At 48.7% G+C, this 19,798-nt stretch overlaps 3 protein-coding genes across 3 annotated transcripts in view; all 3 read left to right on the top strand.

Annotated features, from left to right (window-relative positions):
- The first annotated feature begins 2,238 nt into the window (after positions 1 to 2,238).
- Positions 2,239 to 19,798, top strand: part of LOC138511120 (zinc finger protein 615-like) — a 70,731-nt gene continuing 53,171 nt past the window's right edge. Inside the window, exon 1 of the mRNA XM_069626605.1 lies at positions 2,239 to 2,371. The gene's annotated coding sequence lies outside the window, so the exon portion shown is untranslated. The remainder of the gene's footprint in view (positions 2,372 to 19,798) is intronic.
- LOC138511121 (zinc finger protein 850-like) overlaps positions 2,243 to 19,798 on the top strand; it is a 394,345-nt gene continuing 376,789 nt past the window's right edge. The window contains exon 1 of the mRNA XM_069626606.1: positions 2,243 to 2,371. The gene's annotated coding sequence lies outside the window, so the exon portion shown is untranslated. The remainder of the gene's footprint in view (positions 2,372 to 19,798) is intronic.
- On the top strand, positions 16,320 to 17,876 carry LOC138511103 (uncharacterized). Its single transcript, XM_069626587.1, has one exon. The coding sequence runs from the start codon at positions 16,320 to 16,322 to the stop codon at positions 17,874 to 17,876; it is 1,557 nt and encodes a 518-aa protein (XP_069482688.1).

Here is a 19,798-nt window from a genome sequence, read left to right as displayed (position 1 = left end):
CTAAAAGCAGGTGTTAAGAGCGCCATGGCGCTAAGGGACCTCGTGATTGGCGGTAAGGGGTCGGCGCAGCTAACGCTGGCGCTAACCCCTTACCGCCAGGGTCGCAATGAGGCCCAATGTGTTAATCTTAAAGCACTGTGGTTGGACATGTTACATGGGACCAGGGTTAGGCTGCAATTGCCGGTCCTGCGTTTTCTAAGGTTACAATGTGGATTGTAAGGTCGAAGTCCACGTTGTATGTATTGGATGTAGAATGTACCATCTGAAATCGGGACGTAGAGTGCCTATTAATGTAATGTTTTTTTATGAAATATTATATGTTTTTAGCAGTAATGGTTCTATAAATATTCATGTTCGGCATTTCTCTAATGGTACGGATGTCAAGTTTTATCGAATCACGTAATATGAAATTCCATGAATGATCAAATGAGTTTTTTTCTTTTCTTTCTTATGTTTTTCTTACATTTGTTTTCTATTCTGTAAATATTGTGAATCAACACTGTCTTTTTTAGGTATGTGTTACGATCGTCTGTCCTGATCCCTCCTGCAATCGCCCTGTTTCACTGCACACTCAGCAACATTCCGAAATGAACACACAGGAAACCAGAGGTAGAAGAGTATTTGCATATAATGAAAGCATGTATCCAAACCCCCTGGGTGGACTGCTCTGCCCCCCCAGGACGGCAACATCCTTATATACAGCTTAGGTGGCTATTCCATTCCTAAACAACATTACTCATGGCAAAGGGGATGTCTTTGGCCTGCATCCGGGCCCATGTATGGAGTGTAGCAATTTAGAACGCAAGCGATAAAAGTGTTCAAGTTCTTATAATGGCCTGTTTTTCCTGAGCACAGGGCAATGTGGCCTTGGGTTCTGGTTACACCTTGTTAGGTCCTGTGCGAATCTGTGTACATTCTCTCAGAAATGAAATGGGTTTCCATCCCTGGAGGCATGACGGTCACGCATTCCACAATCACAGTGACCTTGCCTGTGCCAGATCCCGCCTCCTCCTGCGCAGGGGCCTCCGAGAAAATAGAAAAAACACATAATTAGATCATGTAACAGTATGGTTTTTAGCTTTGACTAATTTGTTATGTATTGTTAGTAGGTGATTTTGGGTCTTGAACAATGCTGTTTCTAGTTTTCTTTGTAAAGGTTACTGTGTAACCAAAACAGATAAAAAATGTTTTTAAAAAGATTGCATGTGCCCATGTGTCCCAAACAGACCGACACCGTTAACCCTTAACGCCTGATTCTGATTTTAACGCCTGCTTTTAGCAGGCATTAAAATCCATGGTGCGAACCTGCCATGCTGCTAATTACGCCGCAGTAATTTACGGCAGCGTAATTAGCGCCTTCCCCACTCCCATTATGCCCTATGGGGCAAAAATGGGAATGGGGAAGGGTAAAATGGGGATTGGGGATTTACCGCCCCACTCACCTTGGAATGGGGCGGTAAATCCGCCATCCACCATGGTGTAAACAGAGTTTACACCATGGTGGTAAAGTTGGTGCACTAAGCACCAAGGTTGTAATGAGGCCCTATAAGCCTTCCTGGTCGCCTCCCTTTTCCTGCGCATGCTCTGGTCGTTTTTGTTTCCGCACCCGACATGTGTTTCATTCCTGCGGAAGACTAAGAGCAATGCGCATGCGCAAGGTGTCCCGACATGCACCCTCCCCTCATTATCTTGCTGCGTCTCACGTCTCATCATTGAACATGCGCAGTATGTACCGAGCTGTACGCGTGACGCACTCCTGACCCTCTTCGTACGCATGCTCAATAGATCTGTCACTCTATATTACGCATGTTCCTCTCTTCATCCTCTTACTGCGCATGCTCGCTTAAACTGACTTTTAATGCACATTCATCTTTCTGCGCATGCTTTGTTGATATGGTCGGTCCACTGCGCATGTGTCGCTATTTATTCTGATCCCGCGCATGCTCAGCTGATTTGTCATTAGCACGGTAAGACTGGTTTATCGTCCCCTTGCTGCGCATGCTCTGGTGATCCATCTCCCTGCAATGCGCATGCCCCTTTCATCCCCGCACTGCGTATGGCCTCACCCCCATCCTCTTCCTGCGCATGCTCTGTTGATCAGTCTCTCTGCACTGCGCATGCCCCGCTCTCATCCTCTTCCTGCGCATGCTCTCTTGATCAGTCTCTCTTCACTGCGCATGCCCCGCTCTCATCCTCTTGCTGCGCATGCTCTGTTGATCAGTCTCTTTTCACTGCGCATGTCCGTCCTCCTGGTTTGCGGCCCAGCTGATCCGCGGACCCTTTTCCTGGTCCTGAGCTGCGGACGTCTCCCTGGGACCGAAGGCGCCGCCTTTAACCTGTTAAATACTTCACCATCTTTCACCTGCCATCGGTGAGTGACCCTCTCCGCCCGCGGGTGCCCCATAACCCTCCAGTGAATGCACCCTTCTGTGCATGCGACGGAGGGTGCATTCCTGGGCAGGGGGAGGGCAGCTCCTCACTGGACCTTCATTTACATATCCTTATGGGTTGTCTTCTGGGGTGACATCTGCCATTTCTAGGTCCAGGCACCCTACTGTGTCACCCTAATCTGCACAAAGCGAGAAGAGCAGGCTGTACTCTGCTTCTGAGGTTCCCCCCCACCCCCTGCGCCCCTGGACCCTTCGTCACCCACCCGCTCTCCCCCCCCACCCCTCTTCCTGGTGCTACCCATATCCCATAGATCCAGGGTCAGGTCCAGGCCTGTGGCTCAGTGCACGAGTGCATTCTCTAGAAGGACCCATGTGTGCGACCTCAAAGTCACTGCTTTGAACCCCTGCAGGTCCACTCACCCTTTCATCCATCCAAGATGAACAGAACGACTGCCACTAAGCTGTGTACAATGAACATCTGTTACCTTCTGTCTATAACACCAACATGCACCAGTTTGGGGTCGGGGGGATATGTGTGCACTCTACAAATACACCTATTATGTTATGTTACTACCTTCCACTGTGCTGTCCTATTCAACTCAATTGGTTATTCGCCATTGGACTTGTATGTTGGATCACAGCACTTTGCTGTAGCGGGTGGAGGTGTGGAGTTGTACAGTGAGTTAAATAGCTACAAGTAGTGTTGGTTGTTTTCTTTCCAAATCACCTGGAGAGCAAGGATTTGATGGAAAACCCTTAATCGGGAGGGGCTGAATGAAATAGTACACCAGATCTGCACTTCGGCGGGTGATTAGAGCACTTTGGCTATCTGGGTGTTGTGTATCTAGGCATGAAAGGGCGATGCTTTTGGAGTGGAATTAAGAGCGTGAACTCGAGTCGATGGAAAGGATAGTCTGGAGTGTGGACATATGACACACTCACAATTCCCTTTCCTGCCCAACCGCCCTCATATCTTACACGCAGAAGATAGTGTTCTCCTGGCTGAATCTGAACTTGCACTGGTTACCTGGCTACCCTCTGATCTCACGCTCAGGTCCCCTCCCTGCCAGTTGCGCACCTGCACTGATCCCCTGGCATCCCTAGCACTCGGGGACTGTTTCTGTATCCCTACAGCCCCTACTAGCACTTGACACCTGATGTCTGCACTAGGGATGTAACGGCATAGATTTTTTGACGGTATGATAACCACCATGTGAAATGATGGCATACCGCGGTTATCACGGTATAACGCATGTATTTAATCACCAAACCCTGATAGTTTAAAGGGATTACTACTACACTACTGGGTGTGCGTCCTATAATATCAATTGCTTGTGCCGTATTTTGCTGTGATTTCCACAAACGTTCTTAATTAAAGTCTGTGCATATGACTGGCAGATGTCCATACACTACTGCATTATATTATGTGCACTGGCTGTATGGGGTTGTAAGGCCTGCTTTTCGGAAGTCACGTTTAGGGAGTTGAAGTTGACTGCACCTCCCTTTCTTTAAATGATCTTTCCGGGAGCTATCGTTTTTATATGCCCTCAATGTGTGCATTTTTCATTAACTCTGAATCTATGCTGTGCTGTTACATGAAAGCAGGTGTATCATCTTATTCTGTCTATGTTGCAAATAAGCGAGCTGCCTAAATTGCTGATTTATAGTGCTATATTCTTTTAAATTATGAGTTTTCTGTGCTGAATGTGTGACTGTAAGCACCACCCGCTCTTGACATCTCATCACCAGGGTAAAGTGGCCCTGCATCCCAGCTACAACACAAGTAAGTATTCCAAACGAGTAAAGTAGTGCAGACAGTGGTGCAACGACCATTGAGCAAATGGGGCTTAGTCCCCCACCCCCGAAAATGGTTGGCTAGGTTAATTTGACCTGGCTCACCAACAGGACTATTAGCAGGCAGGACTGAAACAGACTTTACATGGTACCAGGGCTGTACTGGTCACAAAGGCCCTAAATTACTAATGTAAAGCAGTTCATGGTTCGCAACTGCATTCCTATGCATACATTTTTAGGCAATTGAAATGGTGTTGGAATGTTAGCACTTGCCTATCAGTGGAGTGCTTGTAAGGGTACAACAGACCTTAAGGGCCTCATTACACGGTAGGCGGTGAGCCATGGCGCTATTAGCGCCATGGCTCATGCCGGTAAAATACCGGCACCGCCTTGGTGGAAAGGGGATTTACCGCCCCATTCCAAGGTTGGAGGGGCGTTAAATCCCCCTTCCACCAATGCCCTTCCCCATTCTCATTTCTGCCCCATAGGGCTCTATGGCAAGGGTGCATAAGTGATTTTGACAGAGGGCTGAAAAGTAAATGTGGGCGGGGCGGTAAGCGGGGCGTGGCAGGAGGCTTTTTAAACCCCCAATTTGTACTAAACACATGGAAAAAGAATGTTTTTGAGGGGGAACGATTTTTATTTGCATTTCAAACTTACATTTTGTACTACACATTTTCCATTGTTATAATTTATTTCTATTTAGTTATTGTATCTCGCCTGTTTAATTAACTTATATATATTTTATTGACCCTAGATACACTATGCCCCATGGCCCCCTCACCCCAACCAAACACTATGCCCCATGGCCCCCTCACCCCAACCAAACACTATGCCCCATGTCCCTCACCCCCAACCAAACACTATGCCCCATGTCCCTCACCCCCAACAAAACACTATGCCCCATGGCCCCCTCACCCCCAACCAAACACTATGCCCCATGGCCCCCTCACCCCAACCAAACACTATGCCCCATGGCCCCCTAACCCCCAACCAAACACTATGCCCCATGGCCCCCTCACCCCCAACCAAACATTATGCCCCATGGCCCCCTCACCCCAACCAAACACTATTCCCCATGGCCCCCTCACCCCCAACCAAACACTATGCCCCATGGCCCCCTCACCCCCAACCAAACCCCCCAACTCAGCACACACACAAACATGCACCCATACAGACCCGTACCCCCCACCCCCTCAACTCAGCACACACACACAAACATGCACCCATACAGACCCGAACCCCCCACCCACGCATCTCAACATACACACAAAATACATTCAGACACAAACATTCATACACATCCGACACACCCCCCCACCCCCGCATCTCAACTTACACACAAAATACATTCAAATACAAACATTCACACACACCCCCACATCTCAACATACACACAAAATACATTTAAATACAAACATTCACACACACCCCCACATCTCAACATACACACAAAATACATTCAAATACATTCATACACATCCGACACACCCCCACCCCGCATCTCAACATACACACAAAATACATTCAAACACAAACATTCATACACATCCGACACCCCCCACCCCCGCATCTCAACATACACACAAAATACATTAAAATACAAACATTCATACACATCCGACACACCCCCCCACCCCTGCATATCAACATACACACAAAATACATTCAAACACAAACATTCATACACATCCGACACACCCCCCACCCCCGCATCTCAACATACACACAAAATACATTAAAATACAAACATTCATACACATCCGACACACCCCCCCACCCCTGCATATCAACATACACACAAAATACATTCAAACACAAACATTCATACACATCCGACACACCCCCCACCCCCGCATCTCAACATACACACAAAATACATTCAAACACAAACATTCATACACATCCGACACCCCCCACCCCCGCATCTCAACATACACACAAAATACATTAAAATACAAACATTCATACACATCCGACACACCCCCCCACCCCTGCATATCAACATACACACAAAATACATTCAAACACAAACATTCATACACATCCGACACACCCCCCACCCCCGCATCTCAACATACACACAAAATACATTCAAACACAAACATTCATACACATCCGACACACCCCCTGTCACGTCTCCCAATAGACCCATTACTAGGCAACCCACTAGGCAACCCATGATCAGTCCACATTTACCTGGCACATTTCTTACTGCACATCGGAGCAAACAACCTTCTGTTCAACACTGGAGAAGGATGACTGGTTTTCCAGGTGTTTTCCGACCTTCATTGTCCTGGCAACTCCCGTGGAAAATCTCGTATACCTTACGGCACCGGCTAGGAACACGGCGATTCACGCGTCAAGTGAGATGAACTGCTGTCAATCACGTTTATCCTTTGCCATCACGTGATTTTCCACGCTGCCGTGTTTTGCCTCGTGACCACAACTAAACATTCAAAAGCGCCGGAAACCATGTTGGCAGCGCTTCTCAGCTGCTTCTTGTAAGGACTTTTTGGCGTTATTGTTTTCATCAAGGATTCATTGGCTCTACGACCACAGACTGTTTTTTGGATACTCTACTTCTTCCTGGCTTCATCTGTTACCTTTGCCCTGGAACTTTCTTGCTTGGTTCTAAATGGTATTCGACCCTACACCTTCTTCACGGATTGATCAGACGAACTCTCCCTTGCTTGGATCTTGTGCTTTGAACTGGTTTCGACCCCATTACGTGTTTTTGAACTCCTCTGTTGAACTCTTGTTGTCAACCTACCCAGGTGTGGAATTGCCAGCCTAGCCTCTCTGGAACCCGACCCACTGTCTCTGCGGATTGCCCCTATTGCATGACAACCTGGCTTACAGTACACCTAGGTAAGCCTTGCTTCAATCAAATCCTTATTACTGTGTTCATATTACATTAGTGTGATAACCGTCTATTGCCTTACATCGGTCAAAGGGGTTCTTCCGGCGTTTCCTGGTTCCATTCGAAGGCTCACTACACCTGTGGCCTCAAAGATTGCACATACAGTTTCGGTCATTCTGTCTGTGTAGTACTTGGGGACGGAGGTTTTCAATAATCGGCACGACCATCAAGATCAGAACAGACTGAGAAGCCTTTTTTGGTCGTCCTGATTATGGATCCCTCCGCTGGGGACCCCGTGGCCGCTTTAATGCAGGCAGTTGCTGCCCTTAGGACCGATATGGTCACCGCAACAACGGCAATCCACCACCGCCTCGATACCTTGCAAAGCACACGCCATCCTCTACCGGCTGATGCCGAAATTGAAGACGCTCCTCAAGCCCAGCCTCCACCCGCTCCGCCCACAACTCCCACTCCTGTATTACTTCCTACTTCCTTTCCCCTTGCTGCCCCAGAACAATTCCAAGGTGATCCAAGGAAATACCGCACATTCTTGAACCAGTGTAAACTACATTTTTTTATGCCGACCCCAAGTTTTTCCAGATTCCGTCATCAAGGCGGCCTTCCTTCTTTCTCATTTATCTGGCGTGGCAGCTACCTGGGCGAACCTGTTACTGGAAAATAACCATCCAGCATTATATGATTTCGATCTTCTAGTAACTGAAATGGCTAAGGTATTCGATACCAGGTATAAAGCACAATCCCGAGATTTGGAACTACTAGAGCTCTCACAAGGCAGACAAACACTTATTGAATATATAACACGTTTTAACCAACTTGCTGCAGAGACCTCATGGCCGGAGGAAAAGAAAGCCATCGTGTACTACAAAGGGCTATGTAATACTATGAAAGACGCCCTCTCAGTGATCCCGGCCCTTCCCTCTGTTTTTTCCGAGTTGGTAGACCTAACCCTGCAAGTTGATGCACGCCGGTCTGAGCGTAAGGCAGAGGTTGGTTTTTCAAGTCAAACACCCTCGACTTTGTCGGCTCCTGAACCCATGCAAGTCGGTGGGATTAGGAGTCCCATTACACAGGCTGAACGGGAACGCAGAAGAACGGATAATTCTTGTTTTTACTGTGGCATCAATGGACATTATGTAAAAGAATGTCCACGACGCCCAAGAAATAAGAATCAGGTTTTTCAGAAGGCTCGCCCCTAAGAGCGGGGGTACGGGCGAGCACCTCCATGTCCCCCACTGAACCCGTTTTCGGTCCCATCAGACCTATCGTGGTACAAGCTTCATTGAAACCTACTAGGGAGCTTACACATCAGGTACATATAGTGATCGATTCTGGGGCCACTGGCTGTTTTATCGATATAGCATTGGCCCACAAACTCAATTTACCCTTGATCAAGAAGGAACACCCAGAACCAGTGCAAGCAGTTGATGGTACCTCTCTTGCTTCCGGTCCTATCATGCATCAAACGGCTCCTATGGAACTGATAATCCAAGACACCCATAAGGAAACTATGTCATTCGATCTTATCACCACCCCGCGATTCGGTGTCATTCTGGGCATTCCCTGGTTGAGACAACACAACCCACTAATCAATTGGGGTACGGGTCAAGTCACCTTTGAATCTGATATTTGTCAAAACTTCTGCCTGATAGAGTCTCAGATGATATCCTCCCCTGCCAGTATTCTTGGGGCAATGGCCTCTTCCCGTCTAGAGGAGACAATGCAAAGTGTACCCTCGACACATACTGTAGGGGCTGTATTGGCTGGTATCCCCACGGTTTATCATGAATTTTTGACTGTGTTTGACAAGGCCACGGCAGAAGGGTTACCGCCACACAGACCCTATGATTGTCCCATTGATCTAGTCCCTAATGCAGTGATTCCAAGGGGCAGGATATATTCTCTATCTCAGTCAGAGGAACAGGCCCTAAAGGAATACATCCAACAAGCCTTACGATTAGGCCACATACGACCCTCCTGCTCTCCGGCTGTTAGTCCCATCTTTTTCGTACCAAAAAAAGAAGGGGACTTACGTCCTTGTGTGGACTACAGGAAACTGAATGCTATTACCATAAAGAACAGGTACCCCATTCCATTGATCTCCCCATTACTAGATAAACTGACACGTGCAACCATCTTTACTAAGGTGGACCTCCGAGGTGCTTACAACCTCGTTCGTATGCGTCAGGGAGACGAGTGGAAAACAGCATTCTGCTCCAAACAGGGCTTGTTTGAATACACTGTGATGCCTTTCGGTTTATGTAATGCCCCAGCTACGTTTCTACGATTTGTCAATGAGGTCTTTAGTGATATTCTTGACATATACGTAGTGGCTTACTTGGACGACATTCTGGTGTTTTCTTCATCCTTGGAGGAACATATCGTCCATGTTAAAGAAGTATTAACACGCCTAAAAAATCATGCCTTATTCGCTAAACCCGAGAAATGTGAATTCCACACTAAGGAAGTGGATTTTTTGGGTTTTCACATAACTCCTGGTGGCCTATCCATGAACAACACGAAAGTCCGCGCTATCATAGACTGGCCTGCCCCTACCAACCTGAAACAGTTACAATCTTTTCTTGGTTTTGCCAATTTTTATCGGCGTTTTATCGCTGGGTTTTCCTCCATTGTATCACCGCTAACCGCCTTAACCAGCCCTCTTGCTCCGTTCTGTTGGACACCGGAGCATCAAAAGGCCTTTGAGGCCCTAAAGTCCAGGTTCACTTCCGCCCCGGTGCTTCAACACCCGGATCCGGAGCTTCCATTTGTCCTGGAGGCCGACGCTTCCTCCTTTGCATTAGGTGCAGTGCTCTCTCAACCTTGTTCAGCCACGGGGCAGCTGCATCCCATAGCCTATCACTCAAGGAAGTTTACGTCCTCCAAATATCACTACACGGTTACTGAAAAAGAATTGTTGGCCATTAAGGACGCTTTGCAAACATGGCGTCATCAGCTTATAGGGGCAAAACATCAGACCATAGTGTACACTGATCACAAAAACCTCCAAGACCTGGCTTCCCTTAAATGTGTAAATAGCAGACAGGTACGCTGGCATCTCTTCTTCGCTGCATATGATTTTGTAGTGACACATAGGCCAGGGACTACCCATGGCAAGGCGGATGCTCTTTCTCTTTCTCCTGGGGGGGAATCCTTGTCTTTGTATCCTGAAACACTATTAGGGAAGGGTCATGTAGTCTGTTTATGCACACCATCCCTACCCATGCTATCCACCATTAGGCAATGGGTTTTACAACATTCAAATGAGTTGACAGATTGGGATTTGGTACTTCAGGAAGGGTTACCATTTATTCACGGGAAACTCTTTCTCCCCACAAGTGATGTACGCAATCAGGCACTTGCTTGGTCCCACGATGCCGCCATCAATGGTCACCCTGGACAGTTACGTACCCTGGAACTACTAAAGCGCTGGTGCTGGTGGCCATCGATGCGGCGCGATGTGGAGGCTTATGTGAACTCCTGCTCCATATGTGCTCAGTGCAAAACACGCCGTGGTCGACCGCTAGGTTTGCTCCAACCTTTGCCTCTAACCCCCAGACCCTGGCACACTGTTTCTATGGATCTAGTCACAGACCTACCTCGCAGACAGGGCTATGACACAATCTGGGTGGTCGTTGACTCATACACCAAAATGGCCCGTTTTATTCCTTGTACAGGGATACCCTCTGCCCCTACATTGGCCCGATTATTCTTCAAATCAGTGTTTTGTCTTTTTGGTTTACCACAGGTCCTGGTTTCGGATCGTGGCTCACAGTTCACCTCACGTTTCTGGCAAGCCCTCACTAAACTTCTTGGTATTGACGCCCGCTACTCCTCCGCTTACCACCCGGAGAGCGATGGGCAGACGGAGAGAGTGAACCAGACCTTAGAACAATACTTACGCTGCCTGACTCTTCAGTTCCAAGATACTTGGTTGAATCTTCTCCACCTCGCTGAGTTCGCATACAATAATTCTCAGCATTCCTCCACAGGCTTTTCTCCTTTCTATGCTTTATACGGCCAACATCCCCGAACCCTTCCTTTTCCTGATTTCGACTCCTCTACTGCCCCTGCAGCTACGTCCTGCGCCCGCGATCTGGTTTCGGTTCATAACCAGACCCTTCTCCATTTACGTGAGGCCCAAGTGCCTATGAAGGCCAAGGCAGACCGGAAACGGGCGGCAGCCACTGATTACCGTGTGGGTGATCGTGTCTGGTTGTCGACCCGCCACCTGCACATCCCTGGTTGCCGAATGTTGTTGCCTCGATTTGTTGGTCCGTACAAGATTCTCAAGGTCCTAAATCCTGTGGCCCTACGTCTTTTGATTCCATCAACATGGCGTATACACCCAGTATTCCATGTCTCCCTGCTCAAGCCTTGCATTCCTCCCACACGTATCATCTCTCCTCCTGCCCCTGTTTCGGTCTCCTCTCCAGATGTCTTTGAGGTCAGTGCCATTTTGGGCTCTCGTCTTAGACAGGGTCGACTGCAATACCTTGTGGATTGGTTGGGTTACGGTCCTGAGGAGCGCTCTTGGGTCTTTTCCCGAAATGTTAACGCCCCTAGACTGGTAGCTCGTTTCCATCGGGATCATCCTTCCTGCCCACCGGGTCGTGGGCCCTTGGGGGAGGGCTCTGTCACGTCTCCCAATAGACCCATTACTAGGTAACCCACTAGGCAACCCACTAGGCAACCCACTAGGCAACCCAAGATTAGTCCACATTTACCTGGCACATTTCTTACTGCACATCGGAGCAAATGACCTTCTGTTCAACACTGGAGAAGGATGACTGGTTTTCCAGGTGTTTTCCGACCTTCATTGTTCTGGCAACTCCCGTGGAAAATCTCGTATACCTTACGGCACCGCCTAGGAACACGGCGATTCACGCGTCAAGTGAGATGAACTGCTGTCAATCAAGTTTATCCTTTGCCATCACATGATTTTCCACGCTGCCGCGTTTTGCATCATGTGACCACAACTAAACATTCAAAAGCGCCGGAAACCATGTTGGCAGCGCTTCTCAGCTGCTTCTTGTAAGGACTGTTTGGCGTTATTGTTTTCATCAAGGATTCATTGGCTCTACGACCACGGACTGTTTTTTGGATACTCTACTTCTTCCTGGCTTCATCTGTTACCTTTGCCCTGGAACTTTTCTTGCTTGGTTCTAAATGGTATTCGACCCTACACCTTCTTCACGGATTGCTCAGACGAACTCTCCCTTGCTTGGATCTTGTGCTTTGAACTGGTTTCGACCCCATTACGTGTTTTTGAACTCCTCTGTTGAACTCTTGTTGTCCACCTACCCAGGTGTGGAATTGCCAGCCTAGCCTCTCTGGAACCCGACCCACTGTCTCTGCGGATTGCCCCTATTGCATGACAACATGGCTTACAGTACACCTAGGTAAGCCTTGCTTCAATCAAATCCTTATTACTGTGTTCATATTACATTAGTGTGATAACCGTCTATTGCCTTACAGCGGTCAAAGGGGTTCTTCCGGCGTTTCCTGGTTCCATTCGAAGGCTCACTACACCTGTGACCTCAAAGATTGCACATACAGTTTCGGTCATTCTGTCTGTGTGGTACTTGGGGACAGAGGTTTTCAATAATCGGCATGACCATCAAGATCAGAACACCCCCCCACCCCCGCATCTCAACATACACACAAAATACATTCAAACACAAACATTCATACACATCCGACAACCCCCCCACCCCCGCATCTCAATTTACACACAAAATACATTCAAATACAAACATTCATACACATCCAACACCCCCCCCGCAACATACATACACACACAAACATAAAGTAAAACAAACCCGACACACAAACACAAACAGACCACTTACCAGAGACGTGCTGGAAGGCAGGCAGGTAAGCGGCAGGTAAGCTGGAACGCTGGAATCGCACTACGACTGGCGTGGTCCAAGGCTGAAATGCCTTCCGGCATCAAGCCTTATGGACCACGCCAGCCGTAGTGCTGGCCCTCCATTGGTGCAACACACACGCATTACGTGGCTCGTAGGAGCGACATGATGCGTGTGTGTGCTGAGCCAATGAGGGCCAGTGTTTTCACCGGCCCGGAAGACAACAAAGACTTTCCTAATGGAGGGCGGCCGCGGGCCGCCCTCCATTAGGAAAGTCTTTGTGCCTCGCGGGCCGGTCAAAAGGGCATGGCGGGCCGCAACTGGCCCGCGGGCCGTATGTTGTGCACCCATGCTCTATGGGAATGGGGAAGGCGCTAATTACGGCACTGCAATTTTGCGGTGCCGTAATTAGCTCTGAGGTCCCTTTGCGGGTTGGATTTTAACGCCTGCAAAAAGCAGGCGTTAAATCCCCCAACCCCCAAAGGGACCTCGTAGTAAGGCGGTAAGGATTTACCGGTACCTGTATTTTACCGGTACCGGTAAATCCTTACCGCCATCCGTGTAATGAGGCCCTAAGTGTCTCGTTTCAGACATCAAGGTGAGAGTTAAATGCTTTTAGCATTGAACTTCACTCCAATCTCTGACGTTAGCACCTCTACCAACATTTGAAGGGTCAGCCCCCAACATGAAGATTGTCTAGTGGAAGCCCAGAGTGCAGGGATTAGAATTAACCATGTGAGTCAGGCAGGCATACCACTTACAAGACCACTCGGAATTGAAGTTTTCTGGCAAACAGTCATACTGGGGGTCATTATGAGTTGGGCGGTAAGGGATACCGGGCACCGGTAAGGAGACAGGTGCCGGTAATCACTTACCGCCCCATTGTGAGGTCGGTTAGCGGGAACCGTAAAGGACGTGTGGTCTGACCCCTTTACGGGTCCCGCTAAGGGACCGGGGCGCTAATAACGGGCCTGCTATTTGCAGTGTGGAATGGTTGGTTGAATGGGGACATACCGGGTCCGCATAGGTCGGAATGTCCCGGTAAGTCCCCATTCAACCAGACCGGTGCCGGATCCGGTATTGGAGGCAGCGTGCCATGGCTACCTACAATCTCGGAATGAGGCCCACTGTCTCACGAAGGTGGCCACTGAAGTGAACATGCACAACATTTTAAATATTGTTTGCATGTTCAATCACGTTACCCCCCTTTCAAAACAGGGACTTGTGCTTGTGAAGAACTGGGAGCCCCAGAGAATCACCCACCGTCATTGCACCACTTCGGTCGTGCTATTTTAAATGATTTTCTGGAATTAAGTCGGTTTCAATGTGTCACATCCCTCTGTTTCCTATTGGTATTGTTTAGAATTATGTTTTGTCAGAAGGTCAAAGCCTTGGCCAGTAGTTTATTATCTGTCTGGTGTATTATGAGTATCATGGAGCAGGCCAGCGCTAATGACACAAGCAATTTAGACCTCTAAAATCGTACCCAACCCATTGATCATGCAGCACCTAGGCACTTGTAAGCAGCGCTGTCTATTTGGGAGAGACCTTAGTCACTGGCAAAACAGGCCAGTGATGCAAACTATTTTAACAATGTAATGCATGCTTCTAAAGTTGATTTCATGCCCGGCTGAAGAATTCTGGGGGCCCATTTCAACATCATGGCTGAGGGCCCCCCCTACTTAGAGTGGAAAACAGTCTGAGGCACCCTGCGGCGCATATATTATAATGGAGATAAAGAAATCCAGCCTCCGATAATCATGAGACAACCACGAGGGAGCTGAAACACTAAAGGCCCCCAGTTAAAAGGCACAAGGTGATAACACTTCTTCCTATCACAGGGGAAGGGACAGCCGGAAGGGCTTCAGCAAACACCCCGTAAAGAGAGCGCTGTAAAACGCACATTTAAAGCACCAGAACGAAAGAAGTGTAGAAAGGAATCTACTGATGTGTTCTAAACCTGCTGACTGGCAACATGAAGGCAGCTGATGGGCCCCCTCAAGGGTACTTTCAGCTAAAAGTCCCTGGTTGCCTTCGCTGCACTCCGGAAATGTAAAATTCTGCAGACACACGACAGCTAAAGGGCTCCCACAGACTCACGTGGCAAATCGTGTGTACTGGTCACAGTTTAAAACCCCAACCCACCCCAAATCTCCATTTACCTTCAGTCTGTCTGCTCGAGTCCTGTAAGTCTCCCAAATCCAAGGCCAGTGGGTGTGCCGACTCCTCTTAAGTATGCTGTCACCAGGAAATCTCCTAATCTGCTGCTGTGCTATAATCACCAGGCATTGGCAGCCAGATAGGGTATAGTCCAGTCATAGTATCCACAACAGTAAGACTGCACTGGCCTTTGCCCAGCCAGTGCAGCCCAAGCAGCCAAGCCCCCAGAGGGGCCCTTGCATAGAGCTCTTGGAATGTCTGCTGCTAATGCAGGGCAAAATAGTTACATTAGGCTCATGGAGAGGGGGTTGCTGAGCAACGAGCCTCGTGGCTGCTCTCTCTCCCTCTGCAATACCTATAATACTTTTAACTTGGAGAATAAAACAAAAGAAACGCATGCACACTTTAAACTTGCCTTTCCCTGAACAAACATCAGGCTTGCAGCCATCCTCTCCACATGGCGGTACCTTCTCATGACGGCCCTGAGAGCTTGCAAGAATGTACAAATGACATAACTTGCTCTGTTATCTGATCTGTGGGGTGACTTACTGTTCAGCACGTCCGGAGGCTCTGGGATGTTTGGGTGCTGCCCATGGGAAGCACTGAGAAAAGAGCACAGTTTATGATTTCAAAATAAACTATTGGGCAAAATAACAAACATGAGGATGTGATGTTCGTTTAATTGAACATTTCACGTGAGCACCGCCTGCTGCTAGTTTACAACACACAAGGCTCCCATTGAAAGAAGGCCAGGTAAACTCAGCCTCTCAGGTCGGCTGCGAAAGAAGCCACACAGTTCTCATTGCAGCCTTCATGTGCAAACCCATCGCAAAAGCAGGCTGGCCACCAATACGGTAAAACCCTATGAACCACGTGACGGTTATTAGAACTTCATGAAAGTTTTCACGGTATTTATACCGGTATACCTGTGTACTGTTACAACCCTAGTCTGCACTTACCCTTGCACTGGCCACCAGCTGGCCGCACTTTTATTTATTGTTTGATTTATTTTTTATTTATTTATTGTCTTACTTATTTTATTATTTATCTATGTTCTGCACTGCCCTCTCCCCTTCCACCCATGCACTTGTCCCCTTCGCCCCTCACCTGCACTTCCGCAATCTCAATGTCACCTGGCCTAGTAGGATCGTTGTCTCTGTCTTCCCTCTGTTGCCCCTCCCTTGCCTTGTCGCGCCTTGACACACGTGTATTGGCGCGCTATACATGCCATATAATCATATCATATCAAGTCCTCACAGCTCACACCTGGCAGATAGTGATGCTAGGTCATCATCAAGTCCTCGCAGCTCACACACTGCAGATAGTGATGCTAGGTCTTCTTCAAGCCCTCACAGCTCACACCCTCAAGATAGCATTCCTAGGTCTTCTTCAAGCCCTCACAGCTCACACCCTCCAGATAGCACTGCTAGGTCTTCATCAAGTCCTCAAAGCTCACACCCTGCAGATAGTGATACTAGGTCTTCATCAAGTCCTCACAGCTCAAACCCTACAGGTAGCCTTGCTAGGTCTTCATCAAGTCCTCACAGCTCACACTCGGCAGATAGCGTTGCTAGGTCTTCATCAAGTCCTCACAGCTCACACCCGGCAGATAGCGTTGCTAGCTCTTCCTCAAGCCCTCACAGCTTACACTCAGCAGATAGCGTTGCTAGGTCTCCATCAAGCCCTCACAGTTCACACCCTGCAGATAGCGTTGCTAGGTCTTCATCAAGTCCACACTGCTCACACATTGCACATTGTGTTGCTAGGTCTTCATCAAGTCCTCACAGAGCACACCCTGCAGATAGCTTTTCTAGGTCTTCATCAAGTCCTCACAGCTCACACCCTGCAGATAGTGTTGCTAGCTCTTCCTCAAGCCCTCACAGCTTACACTCAGCAGATAGCGTTGCTAGGTCTCCATCAAGCCCTCACAGTTCACACCCTGCAGATAGCGTTGCTAGGTCTTCATCAAGTCCACACTGCTCACAACCTGCAGAAAGCGTTGCTAGGTCTTCATCAAGCCCTCACAGCTCACGCCCGCCAGATAGCACTGCTAGGTCTTCATCAAGTCCTCAAAGCTCACACCCTGCAGATAGTGATGCTAGGTCTTCATCAAGTCCTCACAGCTCAAACCCTACAGGTAGCCTTGCTAGGTCTTCATCAAGTCCTCACAGCTCACACTCGGCAGATAGCGTTGCTAGGTCTTCATCAAGTCCTCACAGCTCACACCCGGCAGATAGCGTTGCTAGCTCTTCCTCAAGCCCTCACAGTTTACACTCAGCAGATAGCGTTGCTAGGTCTCCATCAAGCCCTCACAGTTCACACCCTGCAGATAGCGTTGCTAGGTCTTCATCAAGTCCACACTGCTCACACATTGCACATTGTGTTGCTAGGTCTTCATCAAGTCCTCACAGAGCACACCCTGCAGATAGCTTTTCTAGGTCTTCATCAAGTCCTCACAGCTCACACCCTGCAGATAGTGTTGCTAGCTCTTCCTCAAGCCCTCACAGCTTACACTCAGCAGATAGCGTTGCTAGGTCTCCATCAAGCCCTCACAGTTCACACCCTGCAGATAGCGTTGCTAGGTCTTCATCAAGTCCACACTGCTCACAACCTGCAGAAAGCGTTGCTAGGTCTTCATCAAGCCCTCACAGCTCACGCCCGCCAGATAGCGTTGCTAGGTCTTTATCAAGTTCTCACAGCTCACACTCGGCAGATAGCATTGCTAGATCTTCATCAAACCCTCACAGCTCACACCCTGCAGCTATTGTTGCTAGGTCTTAATCAAGCCCTCACAGCTCACACCCTGCAGCTATTTTTTCTAGATCATCAAGTCCTCACAGCTCACACTCGGCAGATAGCGTTGCTAGGTCTTTATCAAGCCCTCACAGCTCACACCCGGCAGATAGTGTTGCTAGGTCTTCATCAAGTCCTCACAGCTTACACCCGGCAGATAGCGTTACTAGGTTATCATCAAGCCCTCACAGCTCACACCCGGCAGATAGTGTTGCTAGGTCTTCATCAAGCCCTCACAGCTCACACCCGGCAGATAGTGATGCTAGGTCATCATCAAGTCCTCACAGCTCACACACTGCAGATAGTGTTGGTAGGTCATCATCAAGTCCTCACAGCTCACACCCTCAAGATAGCATTGCTAGGTCTTCTTCAAGCCCTCACAGCTCACACCCTCAAGATAGCATTCTTAGGTCTTCTTCAAGCCCTCACAGCTCACACCCTCCAGATAGCACTGCTAGGTCTTCATCAAGTCCTCAAAGCTCACACCCTGCAGATAGTGATGCTAGGTCTTCATCAAGTCCTCACAGCTCAAACCCTACAGGTAGCCTTGCTAGGTCTTCATCAAGTCCTCACAGCTCACACTCGGCAGATAGCGTTGCTAGGTCTTCATCAAGTCCTCACAGCTCACACCGGGCAGATAGCGTTGCTAGGTCTTCATCAAGTCCTCGCAGCTCACACATTGCACATTGTGTTGCTAGGTCTTCATCAAGTCCTCACAGAGCACACCCTGCAGATAGCTTTTCTAGGTCTTCATCAAGTCCTCACAGCTCACACCCTGCAGATAGTGTTGCTAGCTCTTCCTCAAGCCCTCACAGCTTACACTCAGCAGATAGCGTTGCTAGGTCTCCATCAAGCCCTCACAGTTCACACCCTGCAGATAGCGTTGCTAGGTCTTCATCAAGTCCACACTGCTCACAACCTGCAGAAAGCGTTGCTAGGTCTTCATCAAGCCCTCATAGCTCACGCCCTGAAGATAGCGTTGCTAGGTCTTTATCAAGTTCTCACAGCTCACACTCGGCAGATAGCATTGCTAGGTCTTCATCAAACCCTCACAGCTCACACCCTGCAGCTATTGTTGCTAGGTCTTAATCAAGCCCTCACAGCTCACACCCTGCAGCTATTTTTGCTAGATCATCAAGTCCTCACAGCTTACACCCGGCAGATAGCGTTACTAGGTTATCATCAAGCCCTCACAGCTCACACCCGGCAGATAGTGTTGCTAGGTCTTCATCAAGCCCTCACAGCTCACACCCGGCAGATAGCGTTGCTAGGTCTTCATCAAGTCCTCACAGCTCACACCCTACAGATAGCGCTGCTAGGTCTTCATCAAGCCCTCACAGCTCTCACCCTGCAGCTATTGTTGCTAGGTCTTAATCAAGTCCTCACAGCTCACACCCGGCAGATAGCGTTGCTAGGTCTTCATCAAGCCCTCACAGCTTACACTCGGCAGATAGCGTTGCTAGGTCTTCATCAAGCCTTCACAGCTCACACCTGGCAGATAGTGTTGCTAGGTCTTTACCAAGTCCTCACAGCTCACACCCTGAAGATAGGGTTGCTAGGTCTTCAACAAGTCCTCACAGCTCACACCCTGCAGCTATTGTTGCTAGGTCTTTATCAAGTCCTCACAGCTCACACCCGGCAGATAGTGTTGCTAGGTCTTCCTCAAGTCCTCACAGCTCACACCCTGCAGCTATTGTTGCTAGGTCTTCATCAAGTCCTCACAGCTCACACCCTACAGATAGCATTGCTAGGTCTTCAACAAGTCCTCACAGCTCACACCCTGCAGCTATTGTTGCTAGGTCTTTATCAAGCCCTCACAGCTCACACCCTGCAGATAGCGTTGCTAGGTCTTTATCAAGTCCTCACAGCTCACACCCTGAAGATAGCGTTGCTGGGTCTTCAACAAGTCC

The sequence above is a fragment of the Ambystoma mexicanum genome, chromosome 6p, assembly GCF_040938575.1.
Source record: "Ambystoma mexicanum isolate Mex_15411 chromosome 6p, UKY_AmexF1_1, whole genome shotgun sequence".
Taxonomy (NCBI): Eukaryota; Metazoa; Chordata; class Amphibia; order Caudata; family Ambystomatidae; genus Ambystoma; species Ambystoma mexicanum.
The sequence above is the reverse complement of the archived record's forward strand: the minus strand, read 5'-3'. Positions and strand labels throughout refer to the sequence as shown.

Bases quoted from the DNA above. Each gene is read 5' to 3' on its own strand.
- LOC138511103 (XM_069626587.1), top strand. From the start codon at position 16,320: ATGCCATATAATCATATCATATCAAGTCCTCACAGCTCACACCTGGCA.